We start from the raw sequence: 20,792 nt of genomic DNA, 5'->3' as shown, positions 1-20,792 counted from the left end.
CTGGGAGCAGCCTGGGACAGTGGAAGGTGTCCCTGCCCGTGTGGGGCTGTGGGGGTGGAACAAGATGAGCTTTAAAGTCCCTTCTCACACAAACCATGCTGTGATTTAATGATTCTGTGAGTGGAGGTCCAAGTTCATTTGGTCCAGGCTAAGATGCAAATCTTGCACTCCTCATGCTATGGCAAATTCTCCCTGGGGATCGGATGGGAGCTGAGCTCCTCTGCAGCCAGCCCCGTGCACAAAGCCCCTGAGTGTCTCTCTCTGAGCTGGACAGGGCTCCTCACCTGTAGTTGCCACTCAGCACCACCATGCAGTCCACCAGCAGGAACTTCTCCTTCAGGTGCCCCTTGAAGGACATCCCTGTGCGGCAGTAGTAGGTTGGGCCAGACACCGTCCTCACCCTCAGGAACTGCAGACCAGGAAGGCACAGACTCAGGTGGGACCCCCATTCCCTCCCCTGCCCTCCTTCCCTGCCTCCTTTAACCCATCCAGCCCCATTGGGGTTATCCAGCTCCACACAGCCTGCACACAGCCATGTACAAACCCCTTTCTCAGCACTCCTCCAGCCCTCAGCCCATGTCGTGCCAGCTCTCCTGGCTTTCCTTCACCTCATCTTTCACCAGGTTCTCCCCCTTGTCAGGTGTTTCCTGCCATACTGGCCTCTGTGTGCAGGACACACCCCCTCAGGACACCCATCAGGTAGGGCAGATCTTTGCTCACCTCCACATAGTTGAGGTTGACTCTGCACTTGGCAGCTGTGTCGAGGAAGAGCTGGGAGTTCATTTCATCCAGCAGGATGTAGACAGGCACCCGGCGAGAAGCAGCATCCAGCACCTCGAACAGCAGATCCACGTCGGTGAAAACATCCATCACGATGGCCACCACCTGGCAAGGGGTGCAGGAGGACTCATGAGCCCCTGTGCTGCCCTGACCCACTGTATATCCCAGCTTCTCACACCCCACAGCTGCCCTGTCCCCAGCTCAGCTTCCTTCTCAAACAGGGAACATCCCAATTAAAGGTCCCCTTAAGCACTGTGGGCCCCAACTGGAAGGAGAATTTCTGCCCAGGAAGGTGCACGTTCTGTGTTATGCAGGAAAGGGGAAACCTCCCTGCGCACTTCCCGACTCATCAATTCAATAATTCCATGAATTTTTTGGCCATGTAATCACACTGGATGGTGTATGGAGCTTCTCTCCCCACTCCAACATCCCTGTGCCATTTTTGGGTAACTTCCTGGCCAGCATTCAGGCAGCCATTCTCAGCTGCATCCATGTGCTGATTTTATGGGAAGCAGATTCACAGGTCTACCTTCCTGTCCTTCCCAGCTCCCTGAGTGAAAATACTTGATGGAAAGGGTGTAAGGAAGGAGAAAACTCTTCTCAATGGTGCCCAGTGGGAGGACAAGGACAGACTGAAACACAGGAAATTACAGATCAGTTACAGAAGAGCTTCTGGGACTGTAAGGAGACCATCAGCATGGAACAGGCTGTCCAGAAAGGTTTAGTCTCCACCTTTGGAGACGCTCAATGACACATCCTGAGTGACCCTCTCTAAGTCACCTCCTCTGAGCAGGGGAGTGCACAGGACCAGCTCTAGAGGCCCCTTCCAATCTCTGATGTTTTGGGATTCTGTGAACTCCTGGTGTGTTTTAGCAAGGCCTAGGACACGGTGCCATGACAGCAGAGCAGAGACAAGCTTTGATGCAGTCAGTGCTGGATTTGGATCATCCTGCTCCTCTGTCAGGTTCTGGAAGCAGAGTTTTGGAAATTAGCAGAGGACCTGATGTTCCTCAGCCTGGAGAAGAGAAGGCTCCAGGAAAACCTTACAGCCCCTTCCAGTGCCTAAAGTGGCTCCGAGAGCTCAGGAGGAATTTTGGACAAGGGCCTGGAGTGACAAAACAAGGGGAGTGGCTTTACACTGCCACAGGGCAGAGTTAGATGAGATATTGGGAAGAAATTGTTCCCTGTGAGGGGGATCAGGCCCTGGTACAGCATGCCCTGGGCAGCTCTGGCTGCCCCATTCCTGAAAGTGTCCAAGAGCAGGTTGGAGGAGGCTTGGAGCAAGCTGGGCTAGTGGAAGGTGTCCATTCCCATGGCAGGGGGGTGGAACTGGATGAGCTTTAACCCAAACCACGGCACTATGATTCTCCTCCTGATGCTTCTCTGGCGCACGTGTGGTTTTAGCTCTGCTCTGGCTGGGCTCTCCCTGTCTCACCTGCTGAGCTGCCCGGATCATCCTGCGAGCCTCCTCCTTGATGCTGGGGTTGTCTGGTGGGGGTGGCTGCACCAGCGTGGTCACCTCTGTTCCCCTGAAGCCAAAGACCATGGGCCAGCCCAGATCCAGCTCAGGCACGGCCAGGTCTGAGTTCATGGGCCAGTAAGTCCCGGAGGAGCCGTCCATGTCATTGTCCCCTGCCGTGTCCGTGCTGCCCTCCTGGTTGGCGTACTGGGGCTTCTGCAGGTTCTGGATGATGTGCTCCACCTCGGAGGCACAGAGGAAATCCGGGGCCGCCTCCTCAGCCAGGAAGCGCTGGTAGCTCTCCTTGCCCTCCTCTGTGAGCACATCCAGGGCCAGGCGGTAGTACTCCTTGTAGTGGGGGGGAAGGTAGTTGGGGTCCAGGGGGTTGTCCCCCTGGGAGGAGCTTTGGGATCGACGAGCCATCGGGGGAGGGAGAGCTGGAGGGAAACAGAAATATCCCTGAGACGTGGCAGTGTCATGACAGCAACGCGTCCAACACATCCTCCTCAGGGAGCACAGGCAGAGATTAAAACAACATGGAGCAATGCTGGAGAATGTTCAATTCAAAGGCATGGGAGACTAAAATCAGGCAGAGGCGTGAGTCACTTAAACCATTACATTCACAGAGTTAACTGTTTTGGCCCAAAATATGGAACAAATCAGCCAGGCAGCCCTGGGATAAGCAAGGCCAATGCATCCAACAGAATGATCAACTTTCTCTTCTAGGCTGCTGGTTGCTAAGCTTCAATTTATTGTTTGAAAGTCAAGAGCAAAGCTCTAGGTGGTTATTATCTACACCCCATTAAAATTAATTTCCAAATGCTACAGAAGTTATTTACTACGTGTAATGCGGCCCTAAATGAAAAGCACCTGCCTGAACACAAGGACACCCTCTGGACCCTCACAGGTTGCGTTATCACCACCTCAGCACATGAACAAAGCAGGTGGTGCAGGGTGTCCTGCTGGTGTAACACAGCCAGAAGGCAGAGGAGCCTCCATGAGATGAATGAATAAAAAACAAGGCATGTGATCACTTCTTCAGTCTCCTCATGTTAAGAAAAAACACAGCTGAAAGGGCCTCACAAGCAATATTTGGCAATTGTCTATAGGGGATAATTATTTGAGACTATAGACAAATCTTTTTAACCCATTTTTGACAGAAAAGTTTGTTGTGCTACAACAGTAATATCTGACTGATCCACAAAACACTCAAAGCACTTTGGCTTTAGACTCTGAACTAATGTCAGTGCTGGAATGTTCTTTTCCTGCACCCCAGCACTGAGGTGCCAGCAGAGATTTCCTCCTGATCCCCAAAGAGTGAGTGCCTCCTGCTGGGTGGTGTTACTGAGTGAGCACAGGAGGTGAGGGTCACTGCCATTCAACATATCTGCTCCCAAAACGGGAGGGATTGCCAGGGACTGGGAGATCAAACCTCACACTCACACTATCACTCATCAGGAGCTGTCAGGATAAACCAGTTTTGAGTTCTTACCCGACCACCTGCCCAGCACACAGCGGTGCTGTGTTACTCCTGCCTCAGCCTCCCACAAATTGCTCCTGCTCCAAACTGGAACCCCTGCTAAAGCTGCGTGATACAACAGGAAAAATTACAGACTTAATGTAAGGGTAAGAAAATCCAACAGCTCCATATATGAGGAACTGCAATAGATACTCATCTCTACAGCTCTCTCGTGCAGCTGCCTATGCAGTCTGAATTGTCTGCATTTATCTTTCCTCTCTAATTCTGTCTTATTTTCTCTGTGTAAGAGGAGAAGTACAGAGCACTCCAGTGTGTATCTCTGGTGGAAAGTGCCCCTGCCCATTGCAGGGGTGTGGAACAAAATAGGCTTTAAGGCCCCTTTCCACCCAGACCATCCTGGGATTCTGTGATTTTAGGATGCTCAAGTCACCAGTGTTCCTGCTTTTACCTGTTTCAGCAGTGTCATTTTAAGGACTCGCTCCCACATGCCAACAATCTTGTACAGAAGAACACCACATCCAACTCATTCATACATTACCCAGGAAGGGGACAGAGGTCCCACAGCAAACTGCTCACATTGCTCAGAGATGGGAGTGTGAGAGACAAAGGACCAAGTGCAGCCTCAAAAGGAAGAACTATCAGAAGAACCCTCTGGTACTGCTGGGCAATCAATACAGCAGAGAAAAGGTCATGCTGGTGAAGTGGCAAAGCAATTTCATATTAATACAATTATTTCACTACATAGCTACTACATAACTTTCATACATAACTACTACAAGTTATAAATGAAGAGGGAGAAGACTGAGCTTTAAATAAGCATCAGGCAATACTGACTGTTACTGGGCAGGACCACGGAAAACAGCAGCACTACACAGGTCCAGAAGGCACTCACAGCTGGAGTGGGCTGGGGATATGGATGTTTTATTCCTCAACTCCCAAATGGGGAGGCTTATGCCTGAACTCTGATTCCTCAGTCTAGAGGAGACATCCACAAACTGTGACCAGGGCATCTCTGCTGCCAGCACAAGGACCAAAAGGACAGAAGGTGAACCTGGTAGGTTCAGAGGGACACCAGGAACCCCCTGTGCTCAGCTGGGCTGATCTGGGGGAGCTCTCATTGCTCTGCAGCTCCCTGGCAGCAGGGTGCAGCCAGGTGGGGGTCAGGCACTGCTGCCAGTGTTTGCAGTCACCTGAGACCCCAGGATGAGTACATTTGTGAATAAGCAGGGAAAATAGCACCAGTGAAGAGGTAAATTTGATGTGAAAGCAAACTGCTCCTCATGGGCTTCCCTGGGACACTGGGAGAACACGGACACAAAGCTGGGGGTGTCCTGGTGTCACTGAACACGGACGCAAAGCTGGGGGTGTCCTGGTGTCACTGAACATGGACAGGGAGCTGGGGGTGTCCTGGTATCACTGAACCCAGCAGTGAGGGAGGGCTGCTGGCCTGGAGGATCAGGGGGAGCCTGCAGGGGATGTTTGGAAGGTTCCTGGTGAAGACACAAGGCTAATAACTGTGAAATAAAAACCAGAAGTTGTGTTTGTGCCCCCACAGGTATCTGCCCCAGCTCTTTGTGTGTTCCATGGCTTGGAGCCCCCTGGTCTGGTGCAAGGTGCCCTTGCAGAGCACGGAACAAGAGGAGTCCCTTCCAACCCAAACCATCTCATGCTTCCATGATGCCATTAATTGTTGGCATCCTTTAAATCCCTAGGTTGCATCAAGAACAACACCACGCTGATGAATCCTCAGTTTGCATGAAAAATGCTGGTTTATACATATAAGTAAGTATGTAAATAAATAAATAGCTATATACACACACATATATATACACAAACACACTAAATTCTGGATATTTCATTTATGTTCCAAAATCCTTCCCTGTCAGGTAAAGCAGAAGGGAAGAAAGTACCTGGAACCCCAAAGGATATTTGTGACCTTTTGTCACTTTGGTGGATGTGAGTTCAGGTCAAGGAATAAATAAAATTTGTCCTGCTACAGCTCATCTTGCTGACTTCAGATGGATTCTGCACTTAGTTCATAGATTTTTATAATTTTGTTTTGCTCTGTTCCAGCCCCTGGGATGACCTGTTTGCACTGGCAGAGCTCTGAGGCCCTGGGTCAGATTTGGTGTCATGGAGCTGCTGACTGCCAGGCCAGTTCTCCACTTCTGGATCACACCATCCACTATTTGGAAAGCAATTCCTCTCCAAATCAGATGTAAGCAATCACATGCCACTTCTGGCTGATATTTGTGTGCCAGAGGGAGGTTTCTGAGACAGAATGGCTTTTAAACTCCTATTTTTCACTTCTCTCCTAACTAGAATTGCTCCATTCCAAGTGTGTCCATTATCCCAGTGCAAGGCTGGATTTGGTGGAGGAGCAGTTCACATGCCTCAAGGAACAGGAGATGGATTACTCACTGTGCCACATTGCCCTGCTGGTTTTTTACTCCAGAACTGTGTATTCCATGTATTTTTTAGGGCATTCCATGCTTTAAGCCTTGGTTCCTTTTAACCAGAGCTCAGGGAGCACAAGGCCAGGTTTCCCCTCAGAGGGACAGGAGCCTGGACACACATCAGAGTTACGGACACACATCAGTTATTGGAATTATCAGCTCTCTTCTCCCCTGAGGGCTGGATTCTCCTCAATCAGGGGCACCTAAAACCACCTGCAGGAGCCTGAGGGGAGACCTCAGAGCACCCCACAACCTCCTCATGAGAGGAGGAGGAGGAGCAGACACCGATCTCCTCTGGGGTGCGCAGTGGCAGGAGCCGAGGGAGCAGCTGCAGCTGCATCAGGGGAGGGTGAGGTTGGAAATTAAAACAAGGTTTTTCCCCCAGAGGAAGGGTGGCTGGGCCCTGGAACAGGTTCCCTGGCAGAGTCCAAGCATTTGGACAACGCTCTGGGGCACAGGGTGGGACTCCTGGCGTGGTCCTGTGCAGGGCCAGCAGCTGGGATTGATGTGTGGCCCCTTCCAACTCAGCCCACTCTGTGATTCTGTGACTCCAAGCAGGGGTTGGCTCCTTGCTTGAACTTTACCTGCACATCTATTTTCTGCAGCTTCTTTCACTCCAGAAAAAGACAATTGTTGTATTTCTGGAATTCTGAACCATCAAAACTGTCAAAGAAACTGAACCACAAACTGAAAATACCCCAAATGTAGATTTTCAGCCTGTAAGTACTGATTAATAGAGAATTTTACTTACTTACATGCTTGTTTATTTTATTTAATTAGGAATTTCATTTTATTTTAATTGCTGGTCCCAGTTTACAAAATCTTCTGACATGAGTAATGAGGATTTGAGGGAGAAATGGGAATGCTAAAAAGAATAAGGTGTGGCAATTTGCTTGGGGGTCTTTATAATGGGTAACAAAATATTTCCTTATAATGAGTAACAAGATATTCTGTGTGCAGTTACAGCTCAGGCACTGAACTGCAGTGGGTACAGGAGGAGAGGAGCTCATGCCAAGCCAGCACCTGCAGCTGTGAGACGAGTTCAGGTAGAGGGAACCCTGAACATCCCTCCTTCCATTCCCAGGACAATATTGCAAAACTAAGGCCCTGAGGTCCCCTAGCCCAAAAACCCTGCAGTGCACCTCCAGAAGGGCAAAGGAAAGCACAAGCACATCACCAATGTCCTCCACACCTTCGACAGCCACAATTTCACTGGGAAAAGCCTCCCTGGGAGAGTGGGAGAGAACTGCCCCAGCATCAGATGGGAAAGGAAAGGAATCCTGCTACATCCTGACAATATGACCTAGGAAAGAACTCCAGCAGTTGTTTGAAGCTAGATGTTTTGAGCAGAAAACACCGATACAATGACCCAAGACATTCTTCAAACCACTGGGCAACATCCCTACTGACGCTGCAGCCAAGCCCCTGGTGCTTCAAGGAAAGAAAAATTCCAGAAGGTAAATTAGGCAGCAAGGGGGGAAATCTGCCTCTCCCCATCACCAAGCCCTTAGGCCTTGGGAAAGTCACAATAAATAAAGTGCAAACAAGGCATGGCCAGGGCAGCAATTGAGGTGCTCACACACAGCTCTCCATGTCACCTGGGATGCCCCAAGGTGCCTGGCCTGGCCTCCAGCTGCTGCTGAGCAGGCTGTGGGAGCTTTGGATGCCCAAAGGCACCTGGAATGTCCCAAAACCCCCAGGTTTCAGAACCAGGATGACTCCTCCAGGATCAGTGACCGAATGCGCATGTACAATGTGCCTATCTGCACCCCCTTACAGATAATATCCAAGAAATATGGGATGGGATTCATCTTCTAACAGACATGCTCATGTTTGGCCAAATACTCTCTTAATTTTTCTCCCAGACATCAACAAATCAGCCTGCTAAAGCCTCAGTGCTCAGACCTCAACTGTTTTAATTCTGAGATTCCCCCTTACCCTGTCACACAATCCACCCTACCAAGATCCTGCTTGGAACTGTCAGTGCTCTATACCAGAATTGACCAGAGGATGGGAGGCAGCTTTGACAGGAGGATCAGTCAGATACTGGGGACACCTTGTGAGGGCGGTGAGCCCTGGCACAGGCTGCCCCGTCCCTGGCAGTGTCCAAAGCCAGTCTGGATGGGGTTTGGAGCACCCTGGGCCAGTGGAAGGTGTCCCTGCCCATGGCAGGGGTGGGGGACTGGATGAGGTGTAAGGTACTTCCAACCCAAAACATTCCATGATTCCTCCCTAATATCCCCTCTAAACCCTGTCCTCTGGCAGTGTCCTGTCACTCCAGGCCCCTGTCCAAAGTCCCCCTCCAGCTCTCCTGGAGCCCCTTTAGGCACTGGAAGGGGCTCTGAGGTGTCTCCAGGGCTTTCTCTTCTCCAGGCTGAGCAGCCCCAGCTGTCCCAGCCTGGCTCCAGAGCAGCACAATTCCAGACCACACTTACATAGTGTTACTTCTTCAGACATTCTAGAAGTCTGTTACCATTATTTGGCATTTCATGCACTTCTCTGCTATCCTAAGTGATCATTCTATGAAATTATGTCCATAAATTTAGAAGTATCACCACTCATGATCAGAACCTTTAGAACCAAACCTGCAAAATTCAGTTTCTCCCCAAGAAATTCTTCTCCTAACACCATGGCTGGGACAAGCAAGAGCACGGACAGGTACACAGAAGGGTGTGGAAGGAACCACGTAATCTCCTGAGCTGGAGAGGACGCACAGGGACCAGCAAGCCAAACTCCTGGCCCTGCACAGAGAGCCCACAGAAGGAAGGAAGGAGGTGTGAGCACTGCTGGCACTCTGGGCCCGTGGCTGGGTTGGCAGGGGAAGCGGCAGGAGAACTGAAGGCAGCTCCTCTGTGGCTGTGTGCAGCAACCCCTCCCATGCTCGGGGGCAGCGGATCAAGGAGAGCACGAAGCAGCTTGTTGGAAACCCAAAAAGTGGCAGATGAGGGGCCTGGAATGGGCTGGGGAGCAGCAGGATCCAGGTCTGCTCCGCCCGTCTGCTGGGCTGTGCAAAGGCGCTGCACTGCTGCTGCATCAAACACTTCACTGCTGCTGCTGCAGCTGCATCAAACACTGCACAGCTGCTGCTGCTGCAACTGCTGTGTGAGACACTGCACTGCTGCTGCATCAAACACTGCACTGCTGCTGCTGCATAAAACTGCACTGCTGCTGCGTCAGACACTGCACTTCTGCTACTGCAACTGATGCATCAGACACTGCACTGCTGCTGTAGCAAACACTGCACTGCTGCTGTGTCAAACACTGCACTGCTGCTGCTGCTGCAGTGGTGCATGGGGAGTCCCAGTGGGGTCACTCCCCTCCACAGCCAAAATGCCCATCAGGAGGAGAGGAGCAGGTGGAGAGGAAGGAGCAGGCAGGTCTCAGCCATCCCCATGCTCTGATCAAGGCAGGGGTGGGGAGGGGTCTCTGAGGGAAATCTCCCTTCAGCTTGGCCTGAGATGTGCCTCTGTTCCCACTGCTATAAACGGGAGTGACTTTACTGGCTGTGATTCCTGTCACACACATTTGGTTTTGAGATCCCCAAAAGCTGTCAGAGCCCCCTCATAAAGGGAAGAGTCAGATGTGGTCACAGTCTGCAGATTTCTCCACAGTGAAAAACACTCAACCACGTGGAATATTTAATGTAAGGAAAAGTGGCTGATAGATGAAGCTGGAGGTAAAAACTGTCCCTTTGCCTCTGGATTCATTATAGGAGCAGAAACCAGGAAAAGCACAGACCTGTTGACGTGGGCAGCATTTGGTGCCTGTCCATATTATGTTCCATTTCAACAGGCTTTTACTGTTTTTTTCCAACAGAGCAGCAGGAAATCAGAGATTCAGACATGCTGTGATCACCACAAAGCCCTACAGATTAAAATAAATAAATAAAAGGACGTGCCTTTCTCCAGAGCCTTTGTGCCAGGTGTGAATCAAGGGCGCTGGACCGTGTTTGCCCAGCCTAAGCAAAAGGGAACCGGCTCAGTGCTGCCTTTGTCTCTCATCTGCTGTGCCTGGTGCCAGCCCTGCTGATGCCTCAGCACCTGGGGCTGGCTCCATCCCCGTGCTGACTGCAGTGCTTGTTGTTACGTGTTCTGCCTGCACAGCCAGTTCCCAGGCTGCCTCGCTCAGGTGATCCCTCCCTGGCTGGACCTGCTCCGCTGCTTTGGGACACTCCCAGCAGCCCAGGCTGCCTGGAGCACCCAGGAGGAGCTGCCTGCGAGGAGGCAGGGCTGGATCCCAGAGTCTGCAAAGAGCCAAGCTGTTCCCCAGACCCCTTACCTGCAAGTACAGACAATCCTGGGCTCAACCACCACATCTTCTCACTGCCCTAGACAGCAGCAAGAAGAGAAAGGCAGCGCAGACAGTCTGTTCTTTAGCCACACTCTGCACAGCCAGCCACAAACCCCTCTGTGCTATCAACACTCAAAGGGCTTCTGAACTATGGGCAAGAAACGAATCAAGGCATTTTGATCCCTGTGATGGGCCTCACCTGGCCGATACACCACATTCAGCGGCATCACTGACATCTCTTAGGGTGGGCTGTGCAAAAATTCATGTTTCCAAAATGGCTCTATACACAAAGTTTACAAATCAATTATTTAAAAAAAAATTTGGCCTCAAAAAAATTAGGAAAGATCCTATGCAAACAAACTGCTGATGTTCTGGGAGGGTTGGGTTTAGGAGAGGACAGCAATGCCTGAGGGAAAATGACTGAAGCAGACATGGTGACAATGAGACATGGAAAGTGTTAGCTTGCTCTCAAGAAAATGTTGTACTTGGTAAATGATCTGGGAAGAGACCTGTCTCCTCGAAGATGGTTCAAGGTGTGGGGTTTTTAATTCTGCACTGTGTGATGGAAGGACAAGGCAGTGCCTTCTGATCTTGCTGCAGAGGAAGAACCTGTATGAACAGCAGGACATGCTCGTCCTCTCCAGAAGCTGCTTCTCACTTTCTGTTCTGAGGGTTCGGCTTCTCCTGAAAAGGATCCTGCCAGTCTTACAGGGGTGCAGGATCTCTAGTTCTGAAGTGTAGCCCACACTTTCCTACTTTGGTCAGAACATGGAATTGTACAAGAGCTGGGGCAAAGAGGAAGCTGCCTAGAGAAGCTGTGGATGATTCCCCATCCCTGGAAGTGCCCAAGGCCAGGCTGGATGAGGCTGGGAGCACCCTGGGCTGGTGTAAGGTGTCCATGGCAGGGGGTTGGAGGAGATGGTCTTGAAGGTCCCTTCCAACCCAAACCATTCCATGGCTGCATGATATTGGATGCTGGACACCTTCCCATGAACTGCTCTTCTCACATTTCTCACAACAGGACAGGGAAATATGGCAAATAACCTCCACTAGGCACTTTTTTAGCTACAACTGCCCTGCCAAGTCCTAATTCTTATTTTTTCTCTTTCCATTCTTCTCTCTGCATTTCGTGCTGAGTCTTACCAGTTCTCCTTCTCAGTGTCCTCTTCAGGCAGTAGGCTCAAAGCCTGGGTCACTGTCAGAATTTCTGGTCGGAATTTGTTATTCCTGTTACAATGCCATATAATGCTCCCAGACCTTCTCCTTTGGTCATCTGAACAGCTGATCACTCCATGTTAATCATCTGAGAGAATGCCACCCCATTTTCACTCTGGATGGTCTTATGTGGATCTCAGTCATCATTAGAAAACAGACAAGTACCTGCCTGCTGCTGGGAGTTTCACTGCAGAAGTTTTGGCCATCAGATGAGAAATTGCCTCAATTAATCAACTGTTCACTGAGTTTCCAGAGATGGCAGCTGCACTGTCTGCGTTCATACCTGTGGCAGCTGACCCTGATAAAAGGCTCCAAGAACACTTTCTGTGTCTCAGGTGAGCAGTGAATGCCCTGAATGCTGCAGGCAGTGGCAGAGCAGAACTGGTGCCTGGTCTGCACCTCCAAAACCCACTGGACTCTCACTCATCTCTGCCTACGAGGGCAAGGGATCCCACAGAACATTCTTTGCTGGAGAATCAGAAAGTGGCCAGACATTCGGGATATCCAGGGGATCTTTCTGCAGGCCAGAGGAAGGGAAAAGCAGCAGAAAAATTACATGTTGTAATTTTCTTTGTGAAGTGGTTGCTGAGACACCTGTCAATGTGTCCCACAGTGGCAGCACATGAACCTGTCAGCCTTAACTGTCCCATGCAGCAAGGGTACAGAGCGGACAGGGAAATCTGAGCTGTGAGGAGTACCAGCACAAAATCTGATGTTTACAGCAGCTGGAAATGAAATGTCATCCTGCAGGCAAAAGTCTCTTAGGAGATTATCTGAACGATCACAGAGTCCTTTGCATTGGAAAAGCCTCCTGAGACCCTTGAGTCCAACAGCTCTCCCAGCACTGCCAAGGCCACCATTAACCCATGTCCCAGTGCCACATCTATGACAGCAATGCTTGTGTCACATTCACTATCCTGCAGCCAATCCCTTCCCCTGGGTTTTTATTCAAAAGGTAGCAAGCATAAGGAAGTCTAAAACGGAGAACTTAAAAAAAAGGACAATCGGTGTAAGGTCTAATTTGGGAGAGAACCACGTGCTGCCCTTGACTTTTACTTCCCCCACACACTGATTTTAGAAATGCACTCATCAATCTCCTCTTCTTCACTAAGACTACAAGAATCCAGCACATGGGGCCTGATAAGCACTCCAGATGTGTCCCATGAAACTGTAAAATGCAAAGAATTCCAATCCTGTGGGGTTTGGAGGTGCATTTCCATTTTCTGGAAAATTTTTGGTTGCCAGAAAAATGTCTAGAACATGGGTGAATCTGTCCTGAGCCACAACCCTGCTTTGACACGAGCACACAGACATTCCCACACTTACAGAACCTCAGAATCAGAGACTGATTAGAGTTGGATTAGACAGGTTAGAGTTGGAAAGGATCTTCAAACCCATCTTGTTTCACCCCCCTGCCATGGGCAGGAACACCTTCCAATAGACCAGGTTGCTCCCAGCCCCATCCCAGCCTTGAACCTTCCAGGAATGGGGGAACAACAACTTTTTCCTTTGGCATGCAATTTCCCCTAAAGCATATCAAGAGCAAGACCTTTTTCCCCCCTCAGAATACTCCTATTGCCAGGTCACAGCAAATCCAACTCTCTTTTTACACCTCAAATGCAACTATAAAGTCCCTTGGGTAAAGAGGAGTGAGACCAAAACGAAAACAACTTTCTCTCCCTAAAATGCACCTCCCATGTGTCCATCTAATGGGGCTGAGACTCACTGTGCTCTCCTGCCTCCTGATCCAAGGAGAACATTTGCACAGGAAATGGGAACTGGTGCTCAGCACTGCTGCTGCTGTCACTGCTCCAGTTTGGGGTAGTTTGCTGTTACTGACCTATTTTTGGCATCTCTTGCAGCTGAGCTTATCGCAGCTTCCACAAATTAGATGTTTTCAGCAGCAGAAGGATGTGATCAGTACTTCTGCTCCTACACAGGTGCCTCTTCCCTTTCTAACTGTTCTAGATGGAGAACCCAATCCTGAGGCCAGGCAAGATCCACAATTGACCCCTATTGACCCCGGCCAATTTAGAGTGAGCAACACGGACCCATCCCCTTCCTGTCCTCACACACCAGTCCTGAGGTCTGTCAGGCTCACACCTATGGAAAACTCAACAAGTGCCAGCCCGTGTGCGCCTGTCCACACTCATCTGTCCCTGCTCCTGCCCGTACGTGCACGGCTGTGCCAGGGCTCGTGGGCCGTGTCAGCACTCAGAGCACACCCAATCCCTGTGTGTGGAATGCAGGGGCCTTGGGAGCTGCTTCCCAGCTCCTCGCAGACCTCGGCCCTCACAGCACATCCCCTCTGTCCCAATCGCCTGACCATACATCCCTACAGTGTCCCTGGTCCAAACAGGAGAGCGGCCTGGGCTTTGTTATGGGGAGCTCAGTCAGGCTGCAAGACTCTTCCCAAAGAATGAGGCTGAGTTTGGGAATATCTGCTCCTGAGGGATTTCTCAAAAGGGAACAAACACAATTGTATGAAGTGTTTGACAACCAATTTTGACCTGAGGACAGAAGGGTCCCTTCCCTTGCCATCCCAAACACAGCTGGGACATTCCAGGTCCCTTCCCTCACCATCTCCAGTCCCTGCTGCCTGTACTGGGACGTTCTGGGTCCATTCCTTTCCCATCCCCAGTCCCTGCTGCCTGTACTGGGACGTTCTGGGTGCATTCCTTTCCCATCCCCAGACCTTGCTGCCTGTACCGGGATGTTCTGGGTGCATTCCTTTCCCATCCCCAGACCCTGCTGCCTGTACTGGGACATTCTCTCGCCCCCCTTGCCTCTATCGTCTCCTTCTGTCTTCCTCCCTTCCCTCTGTCATGGCATAACTGGGAGCTCCTGCCACTGGAGCCTTCCCACATAGAAGCAGCAACCTCCTGCCCATGGATTGCCTATGGAATTCCCTGTCCCAGATGCCAGGCACTGGGCAGAGGAGCAGGACAGGCCCTGCCCAGGCCTTGCCCTCCACCTCAGGCAGCCACACAGGTACCCCAGGAGGTACATGCCCTTCTCCTACCTTACCAGGGAAGCCGGCCAGCTGGTGGGTAGGCAGTGGGTCGCTCTCTGGCTCAGGCGGCCATGCAGGTACCCACGAGGTCTCCACCCTTCTCTACCTTCCCAGGTGAGCTGGGGCAGGTGGTGGGTCACTGTCTGCTCACTTGGACGTGCCTGCAACCTGATTCACCTGGGAGCCAGCGAGCGAGGCTCCACCCAGGGCAGAGCGGGGGTGAGTAACAGAGAGAGAAAGGCAAACTCCGGAGAGCTGTTCCCTCCCCAGGCGCGCAGGGAGCCAGAGATAAGGGCTGCGCATTCCTGAGCCGCCGGAGGCCTCTCCCTTCCGTCTGCCCCGAGCCTGTCAGACCAGCTCGGCACTGGCAGCGGGGCAGGGCTCGCCGCAGCCCCGGTGCTGTCCCGGCCCGTGGCACGGACCCCAGCCCAGCCCCGGTGCTGTCCCAGCCCGTGACACGGACCCCAGCCCAGCCCTCGGCCCCCAGCCCCGGGCAGGGCCCCTGGGCGCTGGTCCCCGCTCGGTCGTGGCCCTGCGGCTCCCAGGAAGGGGGATTTGGGCTCCTCGGGCACTTGTGGTGCTCTGGGCGTGCTGGGGACAGACGAGCAGCAGCTCCCGGCCAGTGGCACCGTGGAACAGGAGGGCCCAGGGGCAGCGCCCCGTGTCCCCGGCGGTGCTGTGGAAGCGGCTCTGAGGAGACAGCCGCGGCCTCCCGTCTCCCCCCATCACCGTGCCCGCTCCCGCGGCCGGGGCCCCGCGGGCAGGGAAGGGTTAAGCGAGATTCCCCGCAGCCCCGGGCGTGGCAGCGCCTGTTCCACCTTTCATGTCCCAGCTCGTCCCGCCCGGCCGCCGCCGTCGTGAGGGCCGGGCCGGCGCTGACTCAGGCGGGGCGGGGGGTCCGCCATGAGGGAGGGACCGAGGGCCGGGCACGGCCGGGGTGTCTGCGGGGCGGCGACACGCTCGGGCTCCTCTGAGGGGCTGCAGCGTGTCCAAGGAGGGAACAGAGCTGTGGGAGAGTCCGCAGCACCGGGCTGAGGGAGCTGGGGGGCTCCGCCTGGAGAAAAGGGGGTCAGGAGGGAACGGAGCTGTGGGAGAGTCTGCAGCACCGGGCTGAGGGAGCTGGGGGGGCTCCGCCTGAAGAAAAGGGGGTCAGGAGGGAACGGAGCTGTGGGAGAGTCTGCAGCACCGGGCTGAGGGAGCTGGGGGGCTCAGCCTGGAGAAAAGGGGGTCAGGAGGGACCTGCTCGCTCTCTACAATTCCATTACAGGACGGCAGAGCCGTGGTGGGGGGGAGGTCAGGCTGTTCTCCCAGTTAATCAATGACTGCATGAGAGGTCATGGCCTCAAGCTGCACCAGAAGAGGTTTAGGTGGGATATTTGGAAAATTCCACCTGGAAAGGGCTGTCCAGCCCTGGCACAGCTGCCCAGTCCCCATCCCTGAGGAGACTGAAAAGTGGAGTGAATGTGGCACTGGGGACATGGGCTGGTGCTGGTCCTGGGAGTCCTGGGGAGCAGCTGGACTCAGTGATCTTTGAATCATGGAATGGGTTGGGTTGAAGGGACCTTACACCTCATCCAGTTCCACCTCCTTCCACTGTCCCAGGCTGCTCCAAGCCCTGTCCAACCTGGCCCTGAACACTGCCAGGGATGGGGCAGCCGCAGCTTCTCTGGGCACCCTGTGCCGGGGCCTGCCCACCCTTACAGGGAAGGATTCCTTCCCAACATCCAAACTAAACTCACCTCTGGTAGTGGGAAGCCATTCCCCTCTGTCCTGTCACTCCTGTCTAAAGTCCAGATCTCTTGGAGCCCCTTCAGGCACTGGAATTGAGGTAACGATTCATCAACTGCTTAGTTTCTCTTCTGTGGAACAGAACACTTCTGCTCTCTAATGGAATGTAGTGTTTACATCTTTGCTATAATCCCTCTTCTGTCATCAAGAAACTGCAAAGGATCTGTTTTGAGGCCCCAAAATGATGGCACTGCTGGTAGTGTCATGGTTTTGATATGGCTATTTGAGGCAGGACCTATCAGACTGAACACTGGTGTCAGCTGGTGACAGAGGTGGCTGTATCAGCACCAGCCACCCCAGAGACCTTGGAATGCTGCCACTGTGTACATGGGGGCAATTCAGACCTTCCAGGCCAAAAAGATGAACTGCAGCTGAACCCCACTGGATACAGGGGAGCTACACCATCTGTCTGGTATCTCACAGATAAACTTAGATTGGATAAGCAGTGTCCCTGTGATTCTGAACGAGCTGAACCAATCCTGCCTGTAAGGAAAGCCAGTTTCAACGTGAGTTTGGAGCTTTTCCCTGTGTGATACTGAAATATGAATTGGTGAAATCCCTCAGAAAGTCAGGTTTAAACTGTTTCATTAGTTTTTCTGCAAGGTTTCTGTGTGTGGCTTTACAAACCTTTTATCCTTAAATAACGATGACTTGCAGTAAGAGTGTGGAATTACCCGTAAAAGAACTTGAAATCTTTGTGAACTCTGGCTTTTAGATTCTATCAGCCCGCAAGGACCTGTGTGAGTTATTCTGAGATGTTATTAAATCCCAGTGAAAACACACTTGCATTCCCAGAGCTTGTGGGATAACCCTACACTCTTGTTTCAGCCTTTATCTCACACCAGTTTAATCTACTTCATTAAGTCTCATAGCCTGTATTTGAGTAAAGTATTTCTCAGTAATGTAGATACAATTATCACTTTTCAATCTTCTCACTGTTAAACAGAAAACATTTTAAACCTCTCATTTTCTCTTTTCCAAATCACTTAAAAGGATATTGGTGAACCTTTTGTGTTCCAGCTTTTCAAAACTAACTTTCAAACCTGAATATCAAACAGGATGCTTTTACTTTCAGTTTCACAACTGCTATATACACAAACACGTCACCAACATTTTATTGGAGTAGGTTCGACTTCTCCTGAGACAATTTCTTTTGCACTCCAGAGTAAATATAACCTGGAATTGCTGATTTTAAAGCTATTCCTAATGGAATAAAGAGGCCTCATCCTTCCACTTGGGAATTAGTAATACAGTTTTGCTGCTTTTCTATTCTGAATGTTGGTTGTGTTTATTTTCTTGCATTATTTCCAAGATAATATTGGTTATTTTAGAGAACCTTCTTTCCCTGTAAACGCAATGTACGTGTGTAAGTGGTGTTTGTTTGGTTTTCATGAATTACAACGTGTTTGCATTGTTACACTGGATTAGTGCAGTAATCCAAGCTGGGTAATTACTGTTTGTCACCAGTGTCTCACCAGGCTCCCTCTGCCAACGGCCTTCAAACAAGGCACACTCGTGTCCCAGATTGTCGATGTCTGGATTAACCACACGGGGTAAAACAAAGTGTGTGCAATGAGGTGAGACCTAATTTCAGATTGTGGTAGCTGCTTCACCTGGGACTGCAGCTCTCAGAGACAGCAGAGCAGGCAGGGAACACTCTGAGCAGGGGAGCAGCAGCAGGGAGAACACCCTGAGCAGGGGAGCAGGGAGAACACCCTGATCAGCAGGGAGAACACCCTGAGCAGGTGGGAGAACACTCCGAACAGGTGGGGAACAGCTGGGAGAATACTCTGAGCAGGGGAGCAGCAGCAGGGAGAACTCTTGAGCACCGTTCTCCCCAGGAACCAACACAGCCCACATGTGTCGGGCAGGTCATGCTGGGGTACTGCTCCAGCCCTCAGTTTTGGCAACAGCCTGAACAGGAGCACTGCGAGGGGTCTCAGCACTGATTAAGAGGGGATTGCACAAGTTTGTGTTCTCTGGTGCCACAGAACTGTTCCAAGAATATCCCCACACATGGGGATATGGCACTCAAGCACGTGGGTTAGGGGCGAACATGGTGGTGGTGCTGGGCTGGTGCTTGGTCTTGGTGCTCCTACAGGTCTATTGTGACCGTAATGATTCTGATTTTAAAACTGAAATCCTGGAAATCTGATGGGAGCTTGACTTCTGGTAGGTTTAGCTGGGATACTGGGAGGAAGTTCTGCCCTGTGAGGGTGTGAGGCCCTGGCACAGGGTGCCCAGAGCAGCTGTGGATCCCTGGCAGTGCCCAGAGCCAGGCTGGATGGGATATTGGGCAGGAATTGTTCCCTGGCAGGGTGGGCAGACCCTGGCATAGGGTGCCCAGAGCAGCTCTGGATCCCTGGCAGTGCCCAAAGCCAGGCTGGATGGGACATTGGGAATTAGGAATCGTTCCCTGGCAGGGTGGGCAGACCCTGGCACAGAGTGCCCAGAGCAGCTGTGGATCCCAGGCAGTGCCCAAAGCCAGGCTGGACGGGGCTGGGAGCAGCCTGGGACAGGGGAAGGTGTCCCTGCCATGGCAGGGGTGGGATTAGATGGGCTTTGAGTCCCTTCCCACCCAAAACATTCCATGATCCTGTGATTATCACATGGCCCCTGGCTCCATCCACCAGTGAGGTGCTGGCCCACTGTGATCACTGCCAGGATGTGAGGAACAGACACATTACCTGCCCCAGAGGCACCACGAGCACACACAGGGTGATCTGGAGAGCAGGGCCTCATTGCAGAGCCGCTCCTCTAGCAGTGCAAATCCACGGGCTCTTTGATAGTGCAGAAGGTGGTGAATCTTGCCCTTGACTCCCCACGGATGACTCATCCCAGCTGCCACTCTGGATTTGATCTCTCAGGCTCTGCATGTGTACATATCAGATTATCTGGGTTAAGCGCAGCTCTGCTTTTGCCCTTTATCTGTCTGCTCTGGAGCTGTTTAACGTGATCTGCCTGTTTTCATGCCAGCTCAGTTTCAGGAGTCCCAGGCACTGACTGGCACTGGGCTGATTGTTCTGCAGTGACCGCAGGCTTGGTCACTCATCTCACAGGTCCCCAATGCAATTCCCACCCCCTGGGCTGACAGAATTGGAAGTCTCTTCAGTGGTAACACGAGTCATCCCCCTCTAGCTCTTCACAATGACTTTTTTAATGTGGAGAAATCCCACATTATTCCAGCAAGCAGAACCAACATCTGCATGGAACTCTGGGGGTGGGAACAGAAATGTGGTCTTGCACAGTTTCACAGTTTCTTTCACAGTTTCGCTGTTAGCTCTTTGCTTTTCTAAAGAAAACTGCCTTCAATTAAAGGGGCTGATGAGGAATAATCTGCGAAGAATCAGTGTTGTATTTACACAGCAGCACCCTTTGGGCACCAGGCAGGAAGCTGTTGTGAGGTTTTGCTGTTTTGTGGTTTACCTGATGGCTGTCCTTTCCTTTGGGGAAAATCCAGGAAGGGTCCTTGCCCTAAGGAAGGGAAGTCCCCGGGATCAGCTCACCTGGCCCTAACCACAACCCCACTGGAGGGTCCCCCGTGCAGAAGGGGATTCAGAACATCCACTATGACCTGAGTAAGAGAAAATCCAGAGAAGATCCAGACTGCTTGGCTGGGCCAGACCCACTCGGCCTCAGGAACAAGGATATCCAGAGCCAGAGCTCACCCTGCGCTGGCACAGGAGACACATTTCAGTTCCAGACTGGTGGCAGTTTGAACCCTCCTTCTGAGGGAACGAGGTGCAGACACTGATCTCTGCAGTCACCAGGGACAGGCCCGAGGGAATGGCTGCAGCTGTGTCAGGCGAGGGTTAGGCTGGATATCAGAGAAAGGTTGTGCCCCCAGAGAGTGGCTCACCGCTGGGATGGGCTCCCCAAGGAGCTCGACGGCACCCAGGGTCCTGTCAGTTCAGCTCAGCTCAGCCCAACTCAGCTCAGCCCAGCCCAGCCCAGCCCAGCTCAGCTCAGCCCAGCTCAGCTGAGGGCAAACACGGCCGGGCAGTCAGGGGCACTCACTGTGTGCCTGCTCCGTCCTCCATGAGGAGAAACAGCCTCACTGCACAGCGGCTCCTGATTTAAATGATTTAAATGCTGGTTTAGGGGTATTAAATCAATGAGGAGTCACCACAACTGCAGCTCAATGGTTTCTGCAGGCACAGAGCTGCACCTTTCCACAGGCGGTGCGCAGCACGGGCCCTGAGCCGCTTCCTCTCGGAGCCGTTTCAATCCCCGCTACAGGATCCTTTCCCGGGCTCCGCTTGGCCTGGGCTCGGTCCGGGCCCGCCGCTGTCGCGTCACGATCGCGTCACT

At 52.1% G+C, this 20,792-nt stretch overlaps 1 protein-coding gene across 6 annotated transcripts in view; it reads right to left on the bottom strand.

The window, feature by feature from the left end:
- FAM83H (family with sequence similarity 83 member H) overlaps positions 1-20,792 on the bottom strand; it is a 27,647-nt gene extending 6,855 nt beyond the window's left edge. The window contains exons 1-5 of one of the 6 annotated variants that reach the window (XM_074559535.1): positions 20,150-20,792; positions 19,169-20,055; positions 2,216-2,676; positions 721-885; positions 285-409 (exon numbers count right to left, since the gene is read on the bottom strand). In XM_074559535.1, coding sequence (XP_074415636.1) covers positions 285-409; positions 721-885; positions 2,216-2,676; positions 19,169-19,223 — 806 coding nt within the window. In that variant the 5' untranslated portion in view covers positions 19,224-20,055; positions 20,150-20,792. Of the gene's footprint in view, positions 1-284; positions 410-720; positions 886-2,215; positions 2,677-14,702; positions 16,390-16,432; positions 18,205-19,168 lie in introns of those variants that run through there. The other 5 variants (XM_005496507.4, XM_026798713.2, XM_014273837.3 and 2 more) reach the window with 5 other exon arrangements.

Source organism: Zonotrichia albicollis, chromosome 1 (genome assembly GCF_047830755.1).
Source record: "Zonotrichia albicollis isolate bZonAlb1 chromosome 1, bZonAlb1.hap1, whole genome shotgun sequence".
Lineage (NCBI taxonomy): Eukaryota > Metazoa > Chordata > Aves > Passeriformes > Passerellidae > Zonotrichia > Zonotrichia albicollis.
This window is presented reverse-complemented; position numbering and strand designations above follow the sequence as displayed.